Source organism: Cyanistes caeruleus, chromosome 7 (genome assembly GCF_971803275.1).
Source record: "Cyanistes caeruleus chromosome 7, bCyaCae1.hap1.1, whole genome shotgun sequence".
NCBI lineage: Eukaryota > Metazoa > Chordata > Aves > Passeriformes > Paridae > Cyanistes > Cyanistes caeruleus.
In genome coordinates, this window is record NC_141707.1 from 4,192,986 (window position 1) to 4,208,936 (window position 15,951).

Here is a 15,951-nt window from a genome sequence, read left to right on the forward strand (position 1 = left end):
CTTCTCAACAGCAGGAGACAGACGTAACCCGTGGTCCCTAACTCAGCACGCAGCTTATTGGGCAGCAGGGCTTAACCCCTTGGAAAGCCCTATAGTCAGACCTATAGCTAAGTTGGTACCCCTGACCAACTACTGGAAGACATGCACAAAGCTGCCTGCTTGCAAATGATACATGCCAGAAAATTAACTACTGGATATGAATCACCAATGCAATTACCTGTGAAATGATGAGCCTTTTAATTTGAGGCCTTCCAGAATCACTTAAACCTAGAGCAATTCTTCTTCAAAAAACCATAGCAGCTATAACTCTTGTTGTTGGCACTAAAATAAAAGTGCACTGTGCGGGCCGAGGAATCAGCAGACAGAGGAGCGCTGGTGATCCCCTGGAGATCTACATCATAGGCCAGGCACTTTGCCCTCGCAGTGAGAAGTGTCTCTCCCAGAAACCCTTTGGTGTTACTTGTTAAACTGTTGTACCCCATTGGTGTTCTTCCCTGCCATTCCACCCTGCTACTTGTATCCAAGTTTCCTCCGCCCCTCTCTTTCATTATATAAATCCTGGGTTTTTTTCCCCAGTTGAGTGGAGCTGCTGTGCTAGCCCCCTTTGCAGAGGGCCCTGCACTAATAAAGGCTGATTTCTCTGTGGTAATTGCTGGCCAGAGCTCTAGTCCTTTTTCTCCCTGCATTGCCTGGGAAGGAGCTGCTGGTTAGCTGGTCATCACTCGCCAGGCCAGGAGAGGAACATGCCTGTGCCACTGAGAGCTGTCCTTCTCAGAACGCTTTTTCAGGAAGGTTGCAGCACCCCTGACATCCACCCAACCACAGAAGTGCACTATTACTGTGATTTAAAATGAAATCACTTTGTGTCATTTTGCACTGTGAGATCAATCAAATTTCTCATGAGGTTCACCTGTGTTAGCAGATCATGATAGAGCCCTCAGCAAACCCAGCCAGCACTACATGGGCACGAGGACACAGATGGCACTTCCTGGCTGGGACAGGGCTTGTGCCTTCAGTAAAACCACCAAAGGCCAAGGGCTTCTGGCCATTTTCTCCTCATCACTGCATACCTGGCAGCATGCTGAGCACAAGCCCTTTTTCCCCCTCTTCCGCTATACCCTGTACACCATGGGCAGCAAAAGAAAGCTCCTGGGAGTCTGTCTAATATAACATATCCTATATTTATATACCAAAGAAAAACAAAAAGAAGAAAAGAATAATGTTGAAGAAAAAAAAGCTCTGCTGGCTCAGGTGGCCCCAGCAGACAGAGCCTGCCAGATCATCTCTCTGCAGACCTCCAGCAGCACAGCCAGCTGAGGCCCGACAGACGAGGCCGTGCTCTCCATGCCCTGCGGAGCTGATCTCGCAGCCTCTGGAACATGGAGATCGGAGCTGGTTCTCCTGCCGTCAGTAGGCACAAGGTCTGAACTGCCAGGCTACCGACCTCCAGGCTGCTGTCATTTGTCGTGTCTTCAAGGGCTGGAAGAGACAAACAAATCTCAGACCTACGAGGGCCCTCGGAGAGCCCCCTGCCAGGGCCATCCCAGCCGGCTCTTGCCAGGGGCAGCAGGGAGCAGGGAGCAGGGATCAGCCCAAAGCTGCTGGCCACGAATGCCCCACGTGCCCCTGAAGTCTCCCTGTGCTCTGCCCACGCTGCCCCTCATCCGCACATTGAGCAGAGCCCTCCGCAGCCAGGCCAGGGATTGCAGCTCCCCCAGCCAGCCCCGCTGACCGCCCGCTGCCCTCACTCACATTCGTAGATCTGCAGGAGCTCTTCCTGCTTCCCCCTCAGGTACCGCCCGGCCGTCCCTAGGAACACAGAGCCTGTCAGGGCCCCGGCAGCACAGCTCCCTGCCAGCGGCGCTGCCAGCCCTGGGGCCACACGGCCTCCCGCCCCGGCAGGGCTCAGCCCCAGCCCTTGCCGCATCCTGACTCAGCCCAAGGGCACGGCTGCCAGAGGCCGGCAGCAGCCCCGAGGGCAGCCGGGGCTCCAGGGCGCCGGGCCCGGGTGCCGCTGCCGGGACAGCAGCAGCTGGGGCCGGGTCCGAGCTGCGGCGGGGCGGGAAGTGAGCCCGGGCTCGTGGCTCACCCATGAACCTGATGGCCGCTGCTCGCAGGGGCTCCTGTGGGTTCTGCAGGTACGGCAGGGCCTGGTGCAGGTACTCGGCCGCTCGGCTCTCGTCCTGTGCCAGCTGCAGAGAGCGGCAGAAGGGAAGGGTCGGTGCGGGCTCTGCCCCTTGGCCGGGCGCTGCCTGCGGCCAGCCCGGGCCTCCCGTGCCCGCCCAGCCCTGAGGCACCGAGCAGCAGCCGCTGGCGCCGGGCTCTGGAGGGGGCAGAGGGCCGGCTGCTGCCCGGGGAGCCACGGTGCCGGCCCGCCCCGCAGCCCCAGTGACTCGGGGCTCCATCAGCAGCCGGCTCAGGGCCACAGGAGCCTGGAGAAGAAGCCATGTGGCCCCGGCTGCGGCACTGGACAGGGGCCCAGCTGCCAGCCCCATGCACCGAGCGCCGGGGACAGGGGGCTTCTCCAGGCTGAGGCTGGGCCTTCCAGGCCGTCCTTACCAGGACCTCAGCGAACTTCCACAGTTGCTTATCCTTCACAGGATTTGCAAGATCTCTCCTCTTCAGGACCTTGGCCATGCTGAGCAGTGCTCTCTGAGAGGCCTGGAGAGCAGCAGAGACCCGCAGATGGCCCCACAAGCCAGGGCACAGGAGCCACATTCGTGTGCCAAGGCCTGCAGGAGGCTGCAGCCGGCAAGGTGCCAGGCCTGCAGGAGGCAGCCAAGCCCCCTCCCCGGGTGACAGCAGCAGCCCACGAGTCCTCACCTCAGCCACCTGCTGGTTCTCATCGTGGCAGTGGAAGAAGAGTGGCAGCAGGCTCTGGCGCACATGCATCTTGAAGGGCTTTTTACCCTCTTCCACTAAAAAATCTTGCATTTCTTGAAAGAGGATCATGGATATGAGCTGCACATGGCTATTATCCTGTTTGAAAGGGAGGAAAACCTCAGCAATGTTGCTTGGTGCTCACCTGGGTGAAGGTTTAAAATCTACAGGGCACAAAGTTGCTGTGGCTGGGGGCAAAGAGCCTTACATGGTCAAAGAGTCGCAGAAGCACCTCAAGCAGCTGCAGGATGATGGGGCTAGGTATCAGCATATCCTTGTCAAAGACTATAAAGCTGAGTGAAGTGAGTGTCATTGCAACTATTTCTCCATCTGTGTCCTGCAGGAGCTCCACAAGACTTTCAGTCAGGCTCCAAAGTCGTTCAGCCTGTGTAGAACACAAGTCTGTGAAACCCCACCCTGCTGCAGCAATGCCCAGAGGCCAAAGGCCTGTCCTGAAACACTTGGACAGCTGGGAGCAGCTGCCTTTTTGCCCAAAGCCCAGCCACACCCAAGCAACTGCATCCCCCAGCACCACACTGCCCACACAGCTTCAGCTGCTGCCCCCTTCTCACCATTGAGGAATCCTCAATGAGAACAAGCAGCGCTCTAAGTGCCAAGCGATGCCTCTCCCTGCACTTGCTCTGCAGATTCTTTGACATGATCTCCAGGACGCTGTCACTGCATTCACTCAAGTTGAGGCAATCCAGGATCTGAAAGGCACAGGGCAGTGACCGGGGAGCGAGCCGGCAGGAGCATGGAACCACACAGGGCTGGGCCCAGGCGGCAGCCCAGGGCATGGGCACCGTCCCAGGCAGCTGCAGCTATGAGAGGGCCGAGAGGTGGCAGACAGCTCTGCAGGGAGGCAGTTCTGGCCATGGGGCTCACCTCCACAAGGAATGCCAAGACGGGAAGATCCCAATATGGCTCCTCCCTCCTGAAAACCTGCAGAAAGTGGAGTGCAATCCCAGAACACAAGGGTATGGATGAATGTCGCATCTCCCTGCAAGGGTGAAAAAAGAACCAGGATCCTGAGCTGGAGGGCAATCTTCTCCCAGGAATGACTAAGTTCTGGTCTTTCACCCCCATACCAGAGGGAACCTGGGCCCTTTGGGAGGTGGCTCCTTCTCAGCCTTTTCCAGTGTCCTTGGCTGTTCCCTGGTTACAAGACCTTCTGACCCACGACAGTGGTGACTGTGTGGGGCACCCAGACACACAGGGCACAAATGCCAGAGGCAGTGGGGAGAAGGGGTCTCACCTGGCCAGCAGACCCACAGCATGATGGTGGGTGTCAGCGCAGAGCAGCGTGTCCCAGCCACGCTTGCGTTCCATTGACAACACCACTTGCTCACGATGCATTCGGCAGAGTAGAGACTTCAGGGCTCGCACTGCAAACCTGTGTGCACAGCAAAGCCCAGGTCACGCTGGGAGCACTGGCTCCTGCCCTGCGGACATGGCAGGAACGGGAGGAGTGGGATGGAGCACCTGTTGGGGCTGATGGCAAGGCCGTGTTGCTCCTGGCATGCCTTCCAGAAGGTATCAACCTCCTGTGGCATCTCCAAAGTGCTGAAGAACACTTGGAAGAGCAGATGGACTAAGACGCGAGGAAAATATGCCTTCACTACCCGTGGGACACAGGGCACCTGAAGGAACTTCCACATCACCACTGTTGCCTGCAGAGGACAAAGCACCCAGGGATAGTGCCCAGTGCCAAGGTATCTGTGTGGCAGGCGTGGCAGGGAAGGCCAGGGGAAAGCCTTGGGGAGCTCCACGCCTGGTGCCCCTGAAGCTGCCCCTAGGCCAGGTTTCAGCCCAGTGCCTGAGGCAGGGAGATGCAGTGGGGGAAGGAGGAAACGGAGCTGCTGAAGAGGCAGTTGGCCATGGGGTGAGCAAAGGCCAGTTCCAGAAACTCACAGCCAGGGCAAAGACACCCGTGTTGTCCCCATCGGAGGTGCACGTGCTGTGCTCTGGCCAGGTTCTCAGCACATCGAGGAGTATCTGTACTGCTGGCTCCACAGTCCTGCTCGAGCACAAGATGGTCTTCCACATGGTCATTGCAGCTCTGTGGGGTGACAGCTCTGTCTCACGGGGGTCTCAGACACATCCCCGTGGCCTGGGCAGCAGTGGCGGGAGGAGCTGAGCGCGCTGGCAGCAGCAGCACCCAGGCAGCCCAGCCCTGCCGGGACAGGGCCCTGAGGGGGCATGGCATGGCAGCAGGCTTGGGGGCCGATGTAGCAGGGCTGGGAAAGGTCCCAGGTACACAGGACCCTGCAGCTCTCTGTTGCTCAGACACCTGGGCAGGGCTGTGCAGGCTGATGGGCTGGGGAGCCCTGAGCCCTCTGGGCACGTGGGCCCCTTACCTGTCACACGTTGGGGCCACACGCAGGAGAGCAATGACCACGTCAGTGGGCTGTGCCTCGGTCAGATCCAGCAGGGTCCTGCCCAGCCTGGAGTCAGCAGACTCATTGGCCATGAGCCACTGGTGGATGTACCTCACCACGGCAGGCACCTGGAGGAGGCACAAGGGGAGACTCGGAAAGCTGCCAGAGGGAGTCAGGAATGTCCCCAGCATCTCCAGAGAAGTGCTTCCCTTGTCACCACGCTGCAATGGCCTCAAAGGCTTAGAGTGATCAGCAGGCGTGGCTTGGGAGGCCAAGCGATCCCTGGAGAATCAAACCCTGGCCACAGGCTGCTTACTTGCTCTGGAATGGAAACACCCTCCTCCAAAATGAATTCCAGCATGGCAGCACTGGTGTCGCTGGTGTAGACGTCACCATCTTCCATGGACCCAGTGCCCATGACGCTGGTCTCTTCCTGCCAAATGTGCTTGATGAATTTGCATGTTGGGTAGGAGAAGGAAGGGTGGGAAGAGAGGGATATTGCATGGAGTGTTCCAAGCATGGTGCTGGGCTGAGCCGTGCCAGCAGGCCCAGCCCAGTTGGGGATGCCTGCAGGTACCTGTGCAGGTGTTCTGCGGAAGAGGCCACAGGCAAGGCCCTGCTCTTGTGTCCGGTCCATGGCTGCATCTGGCAAAGAGCGAGAGCGGCCAGAGCTGAGGGGCTGCAGGAGTGGCTGGAGAACGCTGCCCAGCCCTGTGATCCCCAGGCAGGGACCGTCCCGGGAGGCCCCAGGGGATGGAGCATGGGCATTGCTGGGGGGGCAGCCCCAGCCCCTCTTGTATCCTGTCCCTGGGTGTGTCTCCATGGGATGGGACGGGACAGGATGGAATGTGCGATAGGGCCAAGCTGTCTGCAGGCACCAGCCCTGTGGCCCAGCTCTGCAACTCACCCTCCTCCAGTGGTTGGAATTGCTGCACCTCTTCAGTCTCTGGTGCTGGGGCAGCTCCAGAGTCTTCTCCCTCTTCCTCCTCCTCCACCCAGGCCAGCTTGGGCACTCTCGGGGGTCGCTGCTCCAGATCTTCTCCAACACTCTCCCATCCTTTCCATCAGAACAGCACCAGGGGATGGGATGGCATGCAATGGGATGGGGCTAAGCTGGCAACAGGCACTAGCCCTAAGGCCGAGCTCTGCAACTCACCTTCCTCCAGTGGCTGGAACTCCTGCACCTCTTCTATCTCTACTTCTGGGTCAGCTCCAGGGCCTTCTTCTTCCTCCTTCTCCTCCTCCTCCACCCAGGCCAGCTTGGGCACCCTCGGGGGTCGCTGCTCCAGATCTTCTCCAACACTCTCCCATCCTTTCCATTGGAACAGCACCAGGGGATGGCATGGCATGCAATGGGATGGGGCTAAGCTGGCAACCCGCACTAGCCCTAAGGCTGAGCTCTGCAACTCACCTTCCTCCAGTGGCTGGAATTCCTGCACCTCTTCAGTCTCTACTTCTGGGTCAGCTCCAGGGCCTTCTTCCTCCTCCTCCTCCTCCACCCAGGCCAGCTTGGGAACTCTTGGGGGTCGCTGCTCCATGGTAGGGACTGAATTTATGGTACTTGCAAGAGAGATGCCTCGGAAAAGCTCTGAGGCAGCAAGTCCTGCAGTTGTGCCTGGAAGGCACCTGCAAGACTCAAGTCCCAGCAAGACTGCAGAACAGCAAGTCCTGCACTCGGGTATGGAGGGCTCCTGCCACAAGGACAGGAGGCTCCTCGTCAAGGATTGTGCCCTGGTCTCAAGGGCAGTGACTGCAGGGATGGGCGATGCCTCGGAAAAGCACCGGGTCACCAGGTCCCACAGTCTGCCCTCAAGGGCACCTGCAGATGAGAAGCCTCGGCAAGGCCACAGGTCACCAAGTCCTGTGGTCTGGCCTCGAGGTCACCTGCAAGAATGACGGCTCAGAGAAGCTCCGGGTCAGACACAAACGAGTGCGCTGTGCGGGGGCTCCTCACAGCACCGCTCTGGCGCGTCCTGTCCCGTCGCGTGCACTGAGCACTGTGGCGTGGACCTGTCGCTGTGGCCAGCTCCTCTGTCACCACGTGTCACAAAGGGCCCTCTGACACCCTGTCCCTTTCCATCCCACACTGACCATGTCACAAAGGGCCCTTGCAAACACTGCCACATGCCCTGGTTCTCCCCCCACCCATCCCCCCCAAAGTGGCCCAGGTTGGAAGGAATCCCTTGCCCAAAGTGTCTAAGACAGCCTGACAGGATCATTAGGAACGCCTCAAACCATCAGCAAACGCTGCCCTGCTCTGCAGGCTCAGGGCAGCAGAAGGAGCCCCCAGGGCTGCTGACGCAGGCGCAGCAGGAAGGGCACGGGGCCTTGCACAGAATCTGTACAGGGGCCTGGCAGCACTGAAATCAGCAGGTGTGGCAGAGTCCCCACTGAGGCAGACCTGCCGCCACCCCAGCCGAGCCCTGGCAGTGCTGGTGCCCTTCTCCTGCCCCAGAGACCTGTGCCCCTGGGGGGCTTCTGTGCCAGAGGGCAGGCAAAGCCCATGTGCATTGGGGGCTGGGCTCCTTCCTGCAGGGGTCTTGGCAGGAGCTCCTGGTGGCAACTCTTGGTGTCCCTCAGACACTGTTCCTCTTTCTGGGAATGATTCTTTCCATAGAATGGATTTGTAGTAGCACAAAAACACCAATAGCTGCTGAATTTCATGGGACAATAATACTCTACACAGACAGCCATGGTTCCTTGGGCTTTTCTGTACATTTTTAATGTATTCTGGAATTAAAAACAGCCAAGTTTTAAGTTTCATGCAGCATTTTCTGTGTGTCCAGCTGGGGCCCACAGCTGCTATTAGGTGCACTGGGAAAGTGCAGAGGATAGGATTAAGTCTTGGAGGACAAGCTGCTCTGTGTCTCTGAGTACAGTGCTATGACACTGAAGGAGCAGCCAAGATAAGTGCTGGAAGGAGGCTTGCTCTGCTTGTGTGCAGTCCTGTGCACACTGCTGCTGTTTCTGTGGGCTCCAGAGCCGCTTGGGCAGCAGCCACTGGGCAGCCCTGCTGGAGGAGACACCGCCGCCCTCCCCATGGTGGCAGCAGCTCTGCGGGCCCCGAGCTCTGTGTCAGGGGGGCCTCGGTCACAGCAGCGTGGCCTGGGCAGCCGCGAGGGCCCGGCCTGGCCGCCAGCCCTGCCTCTGCCCACTACCCTTTATTAGAGGGAGCCAGGCAACAGCGCAGCAGTGCCCATCTATCCTCCTTGAAGATGCTCACACCAAGCATTGGGTGCCGGGCCCGGGTGCCGCTGCCGGGACAGCAGCAGCCGGGGCCGGGTCCGAGCTGCGGCGGGGTGGGAAGTGAGCCCGGGCTCGTGGCTCACCCATGAACCTGATGGCCGCTGCTCGCAGGGGCTCCTGTGGGTTCTGCAGGTACGGCAGGGCCTGGTGCAGGTACTCGGCCGCTCGGCTCTCGTCCTGTGCCAGCTGCAGAGAGCGGCAGGAGGGAAGGGTTGGCGCGGGCTCTGCCCCTTGGCCGGGCGCTGCCTGCGGCCAGCCCCGGCCTCCCGTGCCCGCCCAGCCCTGAGGCACCGGGCAGCAGCCGCTGGCGCCGGGCTCTGGAGGAGGCAGAGGGCCGGCTGCTGCCCGGGGAGCCGCGGTGCCGGCCCGCCCTGCAGCCCCAGTGACTCGGGGCTCCATCAGCAGCCGGCTCAGGGCCACAGGAGCCTGGAGAAGAAGCCGTGCGGCCCAGGGAAGGGGGCGGCATGTGGGGCGCAGGCTGGAGCCCCTGGGTGCAGCACTGGACACGGATTGACTCCAGAATTCAGACTTCACAGAACACGATTTCACAGTTAAATACACACATTTAAAATACAACAGATCTCTAGAGCTACAGGCACTCACAGGTTTTATTTTGGAAAGGAGTGAACTAAAAGCCCAGTTTTCACATCCAAAGTATACAAGTGATATGGAAAAATTTTCTGGAAAGGAACCGTATCTCAGGAATTTATGATGCAAGCTAACTGCCACAGTAATCAGTGAAAGCCTGGCTCTTTTAGAAACTCTTCAGCAGGGAAACACACCAATTTCCACACCTAAACAAATGCCAGTGCTATTGTTAGTGCTAGATTCCCCCAGCACGATGTCATGCATACTCTTGGGTCATGCTCTTGGGTCATAAAATACAGGGAGAAAAAGAGCAGCAACCCTTCTGAAAGTATGACAAAGATATAAAGCTAGCAGAGTATTCATGAAGATCACGAGGAAAAAAGAGGGGAAAGCTGTATGAGGAAGAGCTGAGGTCAATTGGCTTGTACAACATGAAGAGGAGGAGAGAGAGGGAGGAGATCTCAGCATGGCCTGCATCTTCCTCCCAGGGCCAGGGGTTGGACTCCCTTGTGGGTCCTTTCTGCTCTGGAGAGCATATGAGTCCATGGTTCTTGGCCACTGGGAACAAAGATGGATAAAATGCTTTGCCATGTAAATAAATGCCGTTTGTAGTATCTTCACTTGGCTGTGCCCTCAGTTATACCACACAAAATGCGACAAAATTCAGCTGCCATTTTAGACCAAAACCACAAAGCACCACATCACCATATCAAGTGTTGCTCTGTTTAAAGCTTCCAACCATCTCTTCCCCATTTCCACATGCAAACATCAGCAAAAGCATGTTGCTCAAGTCAAATGAATTCCAGCATTCCCAGGATACAAATTATGACTAAAGAAACCAAGTAAGGATTGCACACAAGGCCTTTGGAAACACTTCCTAGGTGAATTCAAGTCTCTCCCATGCAGGGCTGTAGTAGCTGAACTTCTGCACTGCTGCATGGTTCCACATAGAGTGGGAAGAAGCCCAGTGTTCCTGTACAGACTGAAATAGGGACGGAGGGTTGGACCAAAGGGTTTCCTGGGGGACATAATGCTGAAATCCACTGCATTCTAGCACACAAGCACTACAGACCCCAACAGGTCTGACAGCCCATGCAAGGAACAAGTGACATCTGGCTGCTACAGGACAGAATGGGAAGGGAGATGATTTCATTCAGACAATCAATTAGTGCCTGAAGGAAACCCATGCACAGGCCCCCTTTGAGTGAAATGGAAAAGCAAAGGGATTTTGGCAACAGCAGCAGAACTCTCTGAAATAGGAGTGCTTTGCAATAGCAGCTTGCAAGGACTAATTGCTGCCACTGGACATTAGGCAGATGAGAAGAGTTTGGGTAATGTGGAAATCATGCCAGGAGATAAGCAGTCATCTCCTGTTTCATCACAACCTTGCAACAAGCAGAAAGGGCTGTTTGATCAACAACAACAACAAAAAAAAGCAAGAAAATCCTGCTGACTCCTGCTGAGACATTGACACTGGTGTCTCTGTTACCGCCTGCTTGGGGATTACTGCCAGCTCCGAGCAATTATTCTTCATGAATTGGTACCTGTGTGAGCAACAGAAAGAATTGGAGAGTAGAGCTCCCAGCACACCTCAAGGCTTTGCTTTCATCCTCATGAAATCAGCTCAGGTGACTGACTGGATGCCTTGGCCAGGGGAGTGTGTGCCTGCCCATGACAGAGGGTAGAACTGGATGAGCTTTAAGGTCCCTTCCAACCCAAACCACTGTGATATTCTAAAATCTATAAGGAGAGGTCCCTTTCCACAAGTTCCATCATAAACTGCTGGCTCCTGTCCCCAGGCTGCCCCACTGCATCTAATTACAACCCGTTTTCCAGCCACACTGCAGCTCCTTTTCTGAGCTGGAGCTGTTTGAGCACACTGGACTAAATGGCCTCCAGAGCTCCACTATTCCTACAGCCTATTTTTTAGGCAACTTGGAGTCCAGCACATCCTAGAAGCAGCCCAGGAAAGGGCGTGGGTGATCCTTGTAGATTTTATTAGGTGGTTGCAAGTTATTAATGACTAAATGGAACTTGGGTCAAGTGAATATCCAGTTCTCCCAGGAAAATGGTGAGCTGACTGGGGAATATTTGGCACAGGTTTAAGTTCTCTTGGACAAAACTTCTCTGTGGAAGAAGGAACCAGGCCCTAATGTCCAGGCTGATCAAGTTCTTCCAATTATCTCCTTCAACAGTTACACTTCTTAACCTGCTGTCTCTAAAGATGACAGTGCTCTCTGCATCTATCAGTATTCTGTCTTTTGCATCCCACTGGAATTTTTGGCCCCAAGCCAATTCTTCCTCAAAACTGCAGCCAAAAGGACACAAGGCTCATCACCAGACACTCAATGGGACAGGAGGCTTTGGGTCATGTCTTCACGCTGCAGCTTATTATACAGCACACAGGGAGACTACAGCAATCAGCCTAACACCCCACTTTGATAGTGGAAAAATAAACCTTACTCCTGCCCTCACTTCTGTCTTTGCTATTTGAGTTGCCTGCTCTTCAGGGTTAAAAGGTACCAAGGGTAATGGGATCCAACACAGCAGCTCCTCATTTTCTAGAGGGCCTCCAACACAAAGACAACTAAAATAACCTTGGGTTAGTCACAGTTTTTCAAAGGTGAGCAAAACAAGGTATTTTAAACTGTGCAAAAAATTGATAAAATCCCAGATGGAAAACTATTTTTTCAGAAAGAAAAACACAAATGAGGAAGCAAATTCAAGTCTCCTTTCTTTCCCAATCAATGCCAGACAATAAGAACACAAGCATCAGCAATTCATACTAACTATTCTTTCAAAGACACCAATTTGAGACCACAAATGCTGGTAACTTTTTCAAGGCAGAGAATGGATTTATAGAGGACTTACCCAGCTCCAGTAGCTGCTCTTGGATTTCAGCTGCACTCATTTAATTTTACTGGAAATCTCTTTCAGAAGGCCTTTCAAATCAGAGAGCTTTAAAAAGAAAAAGATCCTTTTTGTAAAGTCCATCTAGCTGAAGGAAAGCAATGTTAATGAGTAATGTAAGCAACAAGTAATTGCCTCTTCAAATATTACACCAAATGCAAGAGTGCTCAAAAGGACTCTGCCAATTACAGTGTTCATCAGGGCAATTAATGCAATGAACCCTGATGCCTCTGTATTTCAGCAAGTTAACCAGCAGTTACCAGAAGAGAGAAGGAAGAGATGGGTATTTATTTTCAGGAGAGAATTAAAGTTAGCAGATCTTTCAGTTTCAAGAGCAGCATTACCAGCCACAGACTCGCTCACCATTTCCCTTTCAGTCTGGGACACACACTATTACTTTGCAATCTAAACAATTTGACAGCAATCATAATAATTACACAGAAGTGTATGTGGGTCTTTTTGCCTTTGAGCATCTCAAAAGTCTGTTCTTCATGCCAAAGCCACTCCCCACTTCAGAGGCCAAATACATAATTCAGTCAAGCCTCAGAAAATACCCATTGTGAAGGTCTTTTCAGCATCACAGTCATGAAAATATTATTTGCATGACAATTCTCATAATGTGCTCTCTGGTAGATTAGTAGCTTTATATTGTTTAATTACCCCTTGCCTACCGCACCAGAAGCTAAACTTGACAGACACCTTTGGGAAGGGGGTGTTTCAAGTGTGTGACACCCCTTCTTCCCATTGGTGTTTCATGGGCCTGCTACATAGATGAGTGTTGCAGTTTAGTCTGAGATGGAAATTACTTTTATTCTATTCCATCGCTTAAGGAATACTGAGAAACACTCCTCCAGTACTAAGCAGGTGTCCTTCTGCTTCATCTTCCAGCACAGTATGAAGCTCTTGTGGCTTGGAAGGGACCTTCCAAGCTCATTGTATTCCACCCCTGATGTGGGCAGGGACACAGGCTGCTCCAAAACCCATCCAACCTGGCTTTTGCCACTTCCAGGGATCCAGGGGCAGCCACAGCCTCTCTGGGCACCCTGTGGGGTCCTGGTGACAGTGACAAGGACTGCACCTGACTCTGGGAGGCTCATCTCCCTTGCCATGGCACACCCCTGCTTTACCAGACAGAATCACATTCCCCAGAGCAATGTGAGACACAAGTACCTTTGCATCCAGTTGTCTAAATCGATGCACCATCCTGGAAGCAGATGGAGAACAGGGAGCAAAGGGATCAGACAGATACCAAGGAAAACTTGGCTAATTACCACACCCCCAACTCCCCCCAGTGTTCCGTCCTGCCAGGGAGGCAGGGTTGTATGTGATTGGTATCATTTTTAGTACAAGTAAGTGAACTAACACATGAGTTATTATTAGCAGGATGCTATTTCCATTTTCCTTCTCAAGACACTTTTTCTTCCAGTAACAAGGAGATGCTTTTGGTATTTGGCTCCAACACTGTGTGTCTCTGGGTGATCTTAAACACTTAATTTGTGGACAGCAATGTTCATGCCCACGGATATAGAAGGGTCTGCTTTTTCTTGCCAGTTCCTATCAGCTCTCTGATTAAGGGAAACACTCAAGCTGCCAAAAGTTAGCCAAGTTAAGCAATCATACAGAGCAGGTGTTGTTCTCTAGCAGTGTTCTGTTTCCTTGCTGTTTATTTTTTCTCAGATGCTATTACTCTGAAAACAGTGAGACAGATCCCAAAGGTAACGTTTTCACAAGCTGGCAAAGAAACATCCAAATCTAAGTCTCCAAGCTTCAAATACCATGATTTTAAAGACCATCTCCCCCTCCCTAGAGGTCTTCCCTACTCATGCTACTAAGTTCAGATCTCCATCTGGAGTACTGCTAGAATGCCTGAGATTCCAGGTCTAATGGTAAACATTCTCTGCTAACTGTATAATCATAGAATTATTTGGGTTGGAAAAGATGGAGTGCCACACCCACATGGCTTTTAAATCCCCACCCCGAGATAGGGGTGCCACCATTGCCTTGGGCAGCCGTTTCCAGGGCTGGACAACCCTTTCCATAAAGAACTTTTTCCTAATGTCCAACCTAAACTAATGCTACAAGAAGACTCAGCTGTGGCACTGCTTCCCTTTATGAGATCTCAAAACACCATGAGGAGTCATTTTCTTCTCTGCAGCAGACAACAAAGCACCATTTCACTTTAGAAATAAAGAGCACATTTATGCTGAGTTTATTTACTTACTCATTAGTTTGTAAACATTTAGAGCTGCTGAAAACTTGCCTTCACTAGAAATGCTCAGAAGACAAAGATGAGCAGACTTACTCTTCTGATGAATCATTTGCTTTTGTATTGATTTTGACGAGGTAATTTTCCTTCATGACAGCTTCCCATGCCAGGATTTCGTTGTCCTCATTTCTTGAGCCTGGGAGACGGATTTGAAGGAAAAATACTTAATTTGTCTTTCCAAAGCCGAGCTGCAAAAAGGCTGGGTCACTGTTTGCATTCAGAGGTTTAATGATTCCCTTCTCCACATCCTGAGCACTCGCAGCCCCACTGCCCACCTGTGACTCAGCTCTGACAGATGTGACACTAATGCCTTTCACTGAATGCTCCTGGCAACCAGAGTCACTTAAAAAGACAAAATATGAGCAAACAAAAAACCCAAAAACCTCCAAACAAACACACAAAAAACCCCCAAACAACCCAGCCTTACAAGCTCCAAAAGTCTTTCTGGACTTTTTTTGAGTCTTGGTTAACACAGCTGCCTCTGCTTCAACAGGTACAGGACATTTCAGCAAGTTCCCACCTGGGTTTGATCTTTCCATTTGTTTCTACATTATCCCATACTGGATCATTAAGTGTAACACTTAAGAACCATGATACATAGTTTTTCATTGAACTGAAACACTCCAGAATGATGTTGTCTTTTCTAAAAAGCATTTTGTGGTGGTGCTATAAATTCAAGAGCTGATAGAGAGGAGTCCACTTTGAGGCATCAAAGTTCTCCAGGGGAATATTTCAGCATTCTATCCCGTTCCAAGAGGATAGCATAATCCATGGGGGTTTAAATAAAAAAATAAAATTAACTGAGACAAAAGAAGCCCAGAGCTGGCAAACGGCTGAAGATGCCTTTCTTCCACCCAGGGCTCCTCTGACCTCACACAGCCCTCAGCTGTCCTCTCACATTCCAACAAGCATTTAAACACCAGAATCCCAACCATTTCCATGAGAATTAAATGGGGAAGGCAGAATTTTACAACACTCATCAATGTGCTTCCTCCATGCAGTTCTCAGTTCCTAGCATCAGCAAAACCACAGTCATTTTCTGTCTCTAATTAACTCTCCCATTCCTTCAGAGCTGCAGCATCAACTGTCCATCATTTGAGCAGGAATATCTGCCACCTAACAGTTTCCCCAGCAAGGAATCCACACAGCAATTTGGACAGCCAAAACGACTTAGTGCTAAGCAATGTTATACCCCAAAGCAGGCTCTTCCTCCTAAACTGGTAACAAATCCAGGTTCTGCTGCAGGGCAACAGGCAGGTTGCTAATGGATGGGAATAAGCCTGTCAATGAACTCAACTTAGCCTCTCCCAGCTGAGAAAAGACTACATTTGCTGGGGAGAGGAGACAAGGTTTGTTAAAAAAATTCCTATCTGTGTCCTCTGACAGAAAAATTAAAGGAGAAATAGCTCGAGAACTGTCTTGCCACATTTTTGAGGTGGTTTGACATTTATCTACATCTAGAGGGCCAGGAAACTGTTTATTCTCTCTCAGTCACTCCCTAACAAGCAGAATGAGTAATAAAAAGCCAAACCCACAACCTTGCAAAGCTGGAAAACAGCAGAGGCAGCCCTAAAGAGTTTGGATTAATCTGAAGTCTTAATTGATTTACACACAAGGCAATTCTACAGCTAAATGGACAACAGAGCACTGGATAAACCTCACTCGAAAATTTAAATCTTACTG

General features: G+C 52.8%; 2 protein-coding genes across 13 annotated transcripts in view; both read right to left on the reverse strand.

The window, feature by feature from the left end:
• Positions 1 to 1,162: 1,162 nt before the first annotated feature.
• On the reverse strand, positions 1,163 to 8,690 carry LOC111941911 (maestro heat-like repeat-containing protein family member 7). Of its 2 annotated transcripts, none has more exons than XM_086898943.1 (17): positions 6,670 to 8,690; positions 6,415 to 6,570; positions 6,166 to 6,315; positions 5,836 to 5,903; positions 5,575 to 5,691; positions 5,238 to 5,386; positions 4,792 to 4,939; positions 4,363 to 4,550; positions 4,136 to 4,273; positions 3,766 to 3,880; positions 3,453 to 3,590; positions 3,089 to 3,265; positions 2,824 to 2,979; positions 2,560 to 2,661; positions 2,090 to 2,192; positions 1,753 to 1,809; positions 1,163 to 1,479 (listed from the first exon to the last, which is right to left on the reverse strand). In XM_086898943.1, exons 1-17 carry the CDS (start codon positions 6,794 to 6,796, stop codon positions 1,280 to 1,282), a joined length of 2,289 nt encoding a protein of 762 aa, XP_086755069.1. In that variant the 5' UTR covers positions 6,797 to 8,690; the 3' UTR covers positions 1,163 to 1,279. The 2 variants fall into 2 exon arrangements, with proteins under 2 accessions (XP_086755069.1, XP_086755070.1); XM_086898944.1 differs by having other exon boundaries at positions 2,098 to 2,192; positions 6,670 to 8,222.
• TRPM8 (transient receptor potential cation channel subfamily M member 8) overlaps positions 7,955 to 15,951 on the reverse strand; it is a 120,944-nt gene continuing 112,947 nt past the window's right edge. For 10 of the 11 annotated variants that reach the window (XM_086898933.1, XM_086898935.1, XM_086898934.1 and 7 more), the window contains 4 exons: positions 14,305 to 14,404; positions 13,173 to 13,206; positions 11,964 to 12,050; positions 9,095 to 10,636 (listed from right to left, as the gene is read on the reverse strand). In XM_086898933.1, the coding sequence (XP_086755059.1) occupies positions 12,000 to 12,050; positions 13,173 to 13,206; positions 14,305 to 14,404 (185 nt within the window). In that variant the 3' untranslated portion in view covers positions 9,095 to 10,636; positions 11,964 to 11,999. Of the gene's footprint in view, positions 8,691 to 9,094; positions 10,637 to 11,963; positions 12,051 to 13,172; positions 13,207 to 14,304; positions 14,405 to 15,951 lie in introns of those variants that run through there. The other variant, XM_086898942.1, reaches the window with a different exon arrangement.

Coding starts and splice junctions, on each gene's coding strand:
- LOC111941911 (XM_086898943.1), bottom strand. CDS start 6,796: ATGGAGCAGCGACCCCCAAGAGTTCCCAAGCTGGCCTGGGTGGAGGAG. Junction 5,904..6,165: donor ATTCCAACCACTGGAGGAGG/GTGAGTTGCAGA, acceptor GCTCTTTGCCAG/ATGCAGCCATGGACCGGACA. Junction 4,274..4,362: donor CTTGCCATCAGCCCCAACAG/GTGCTCCATCCC, acceptor CTGTGCACACAG/GTTTGCAGTGCGAGCCCTGA.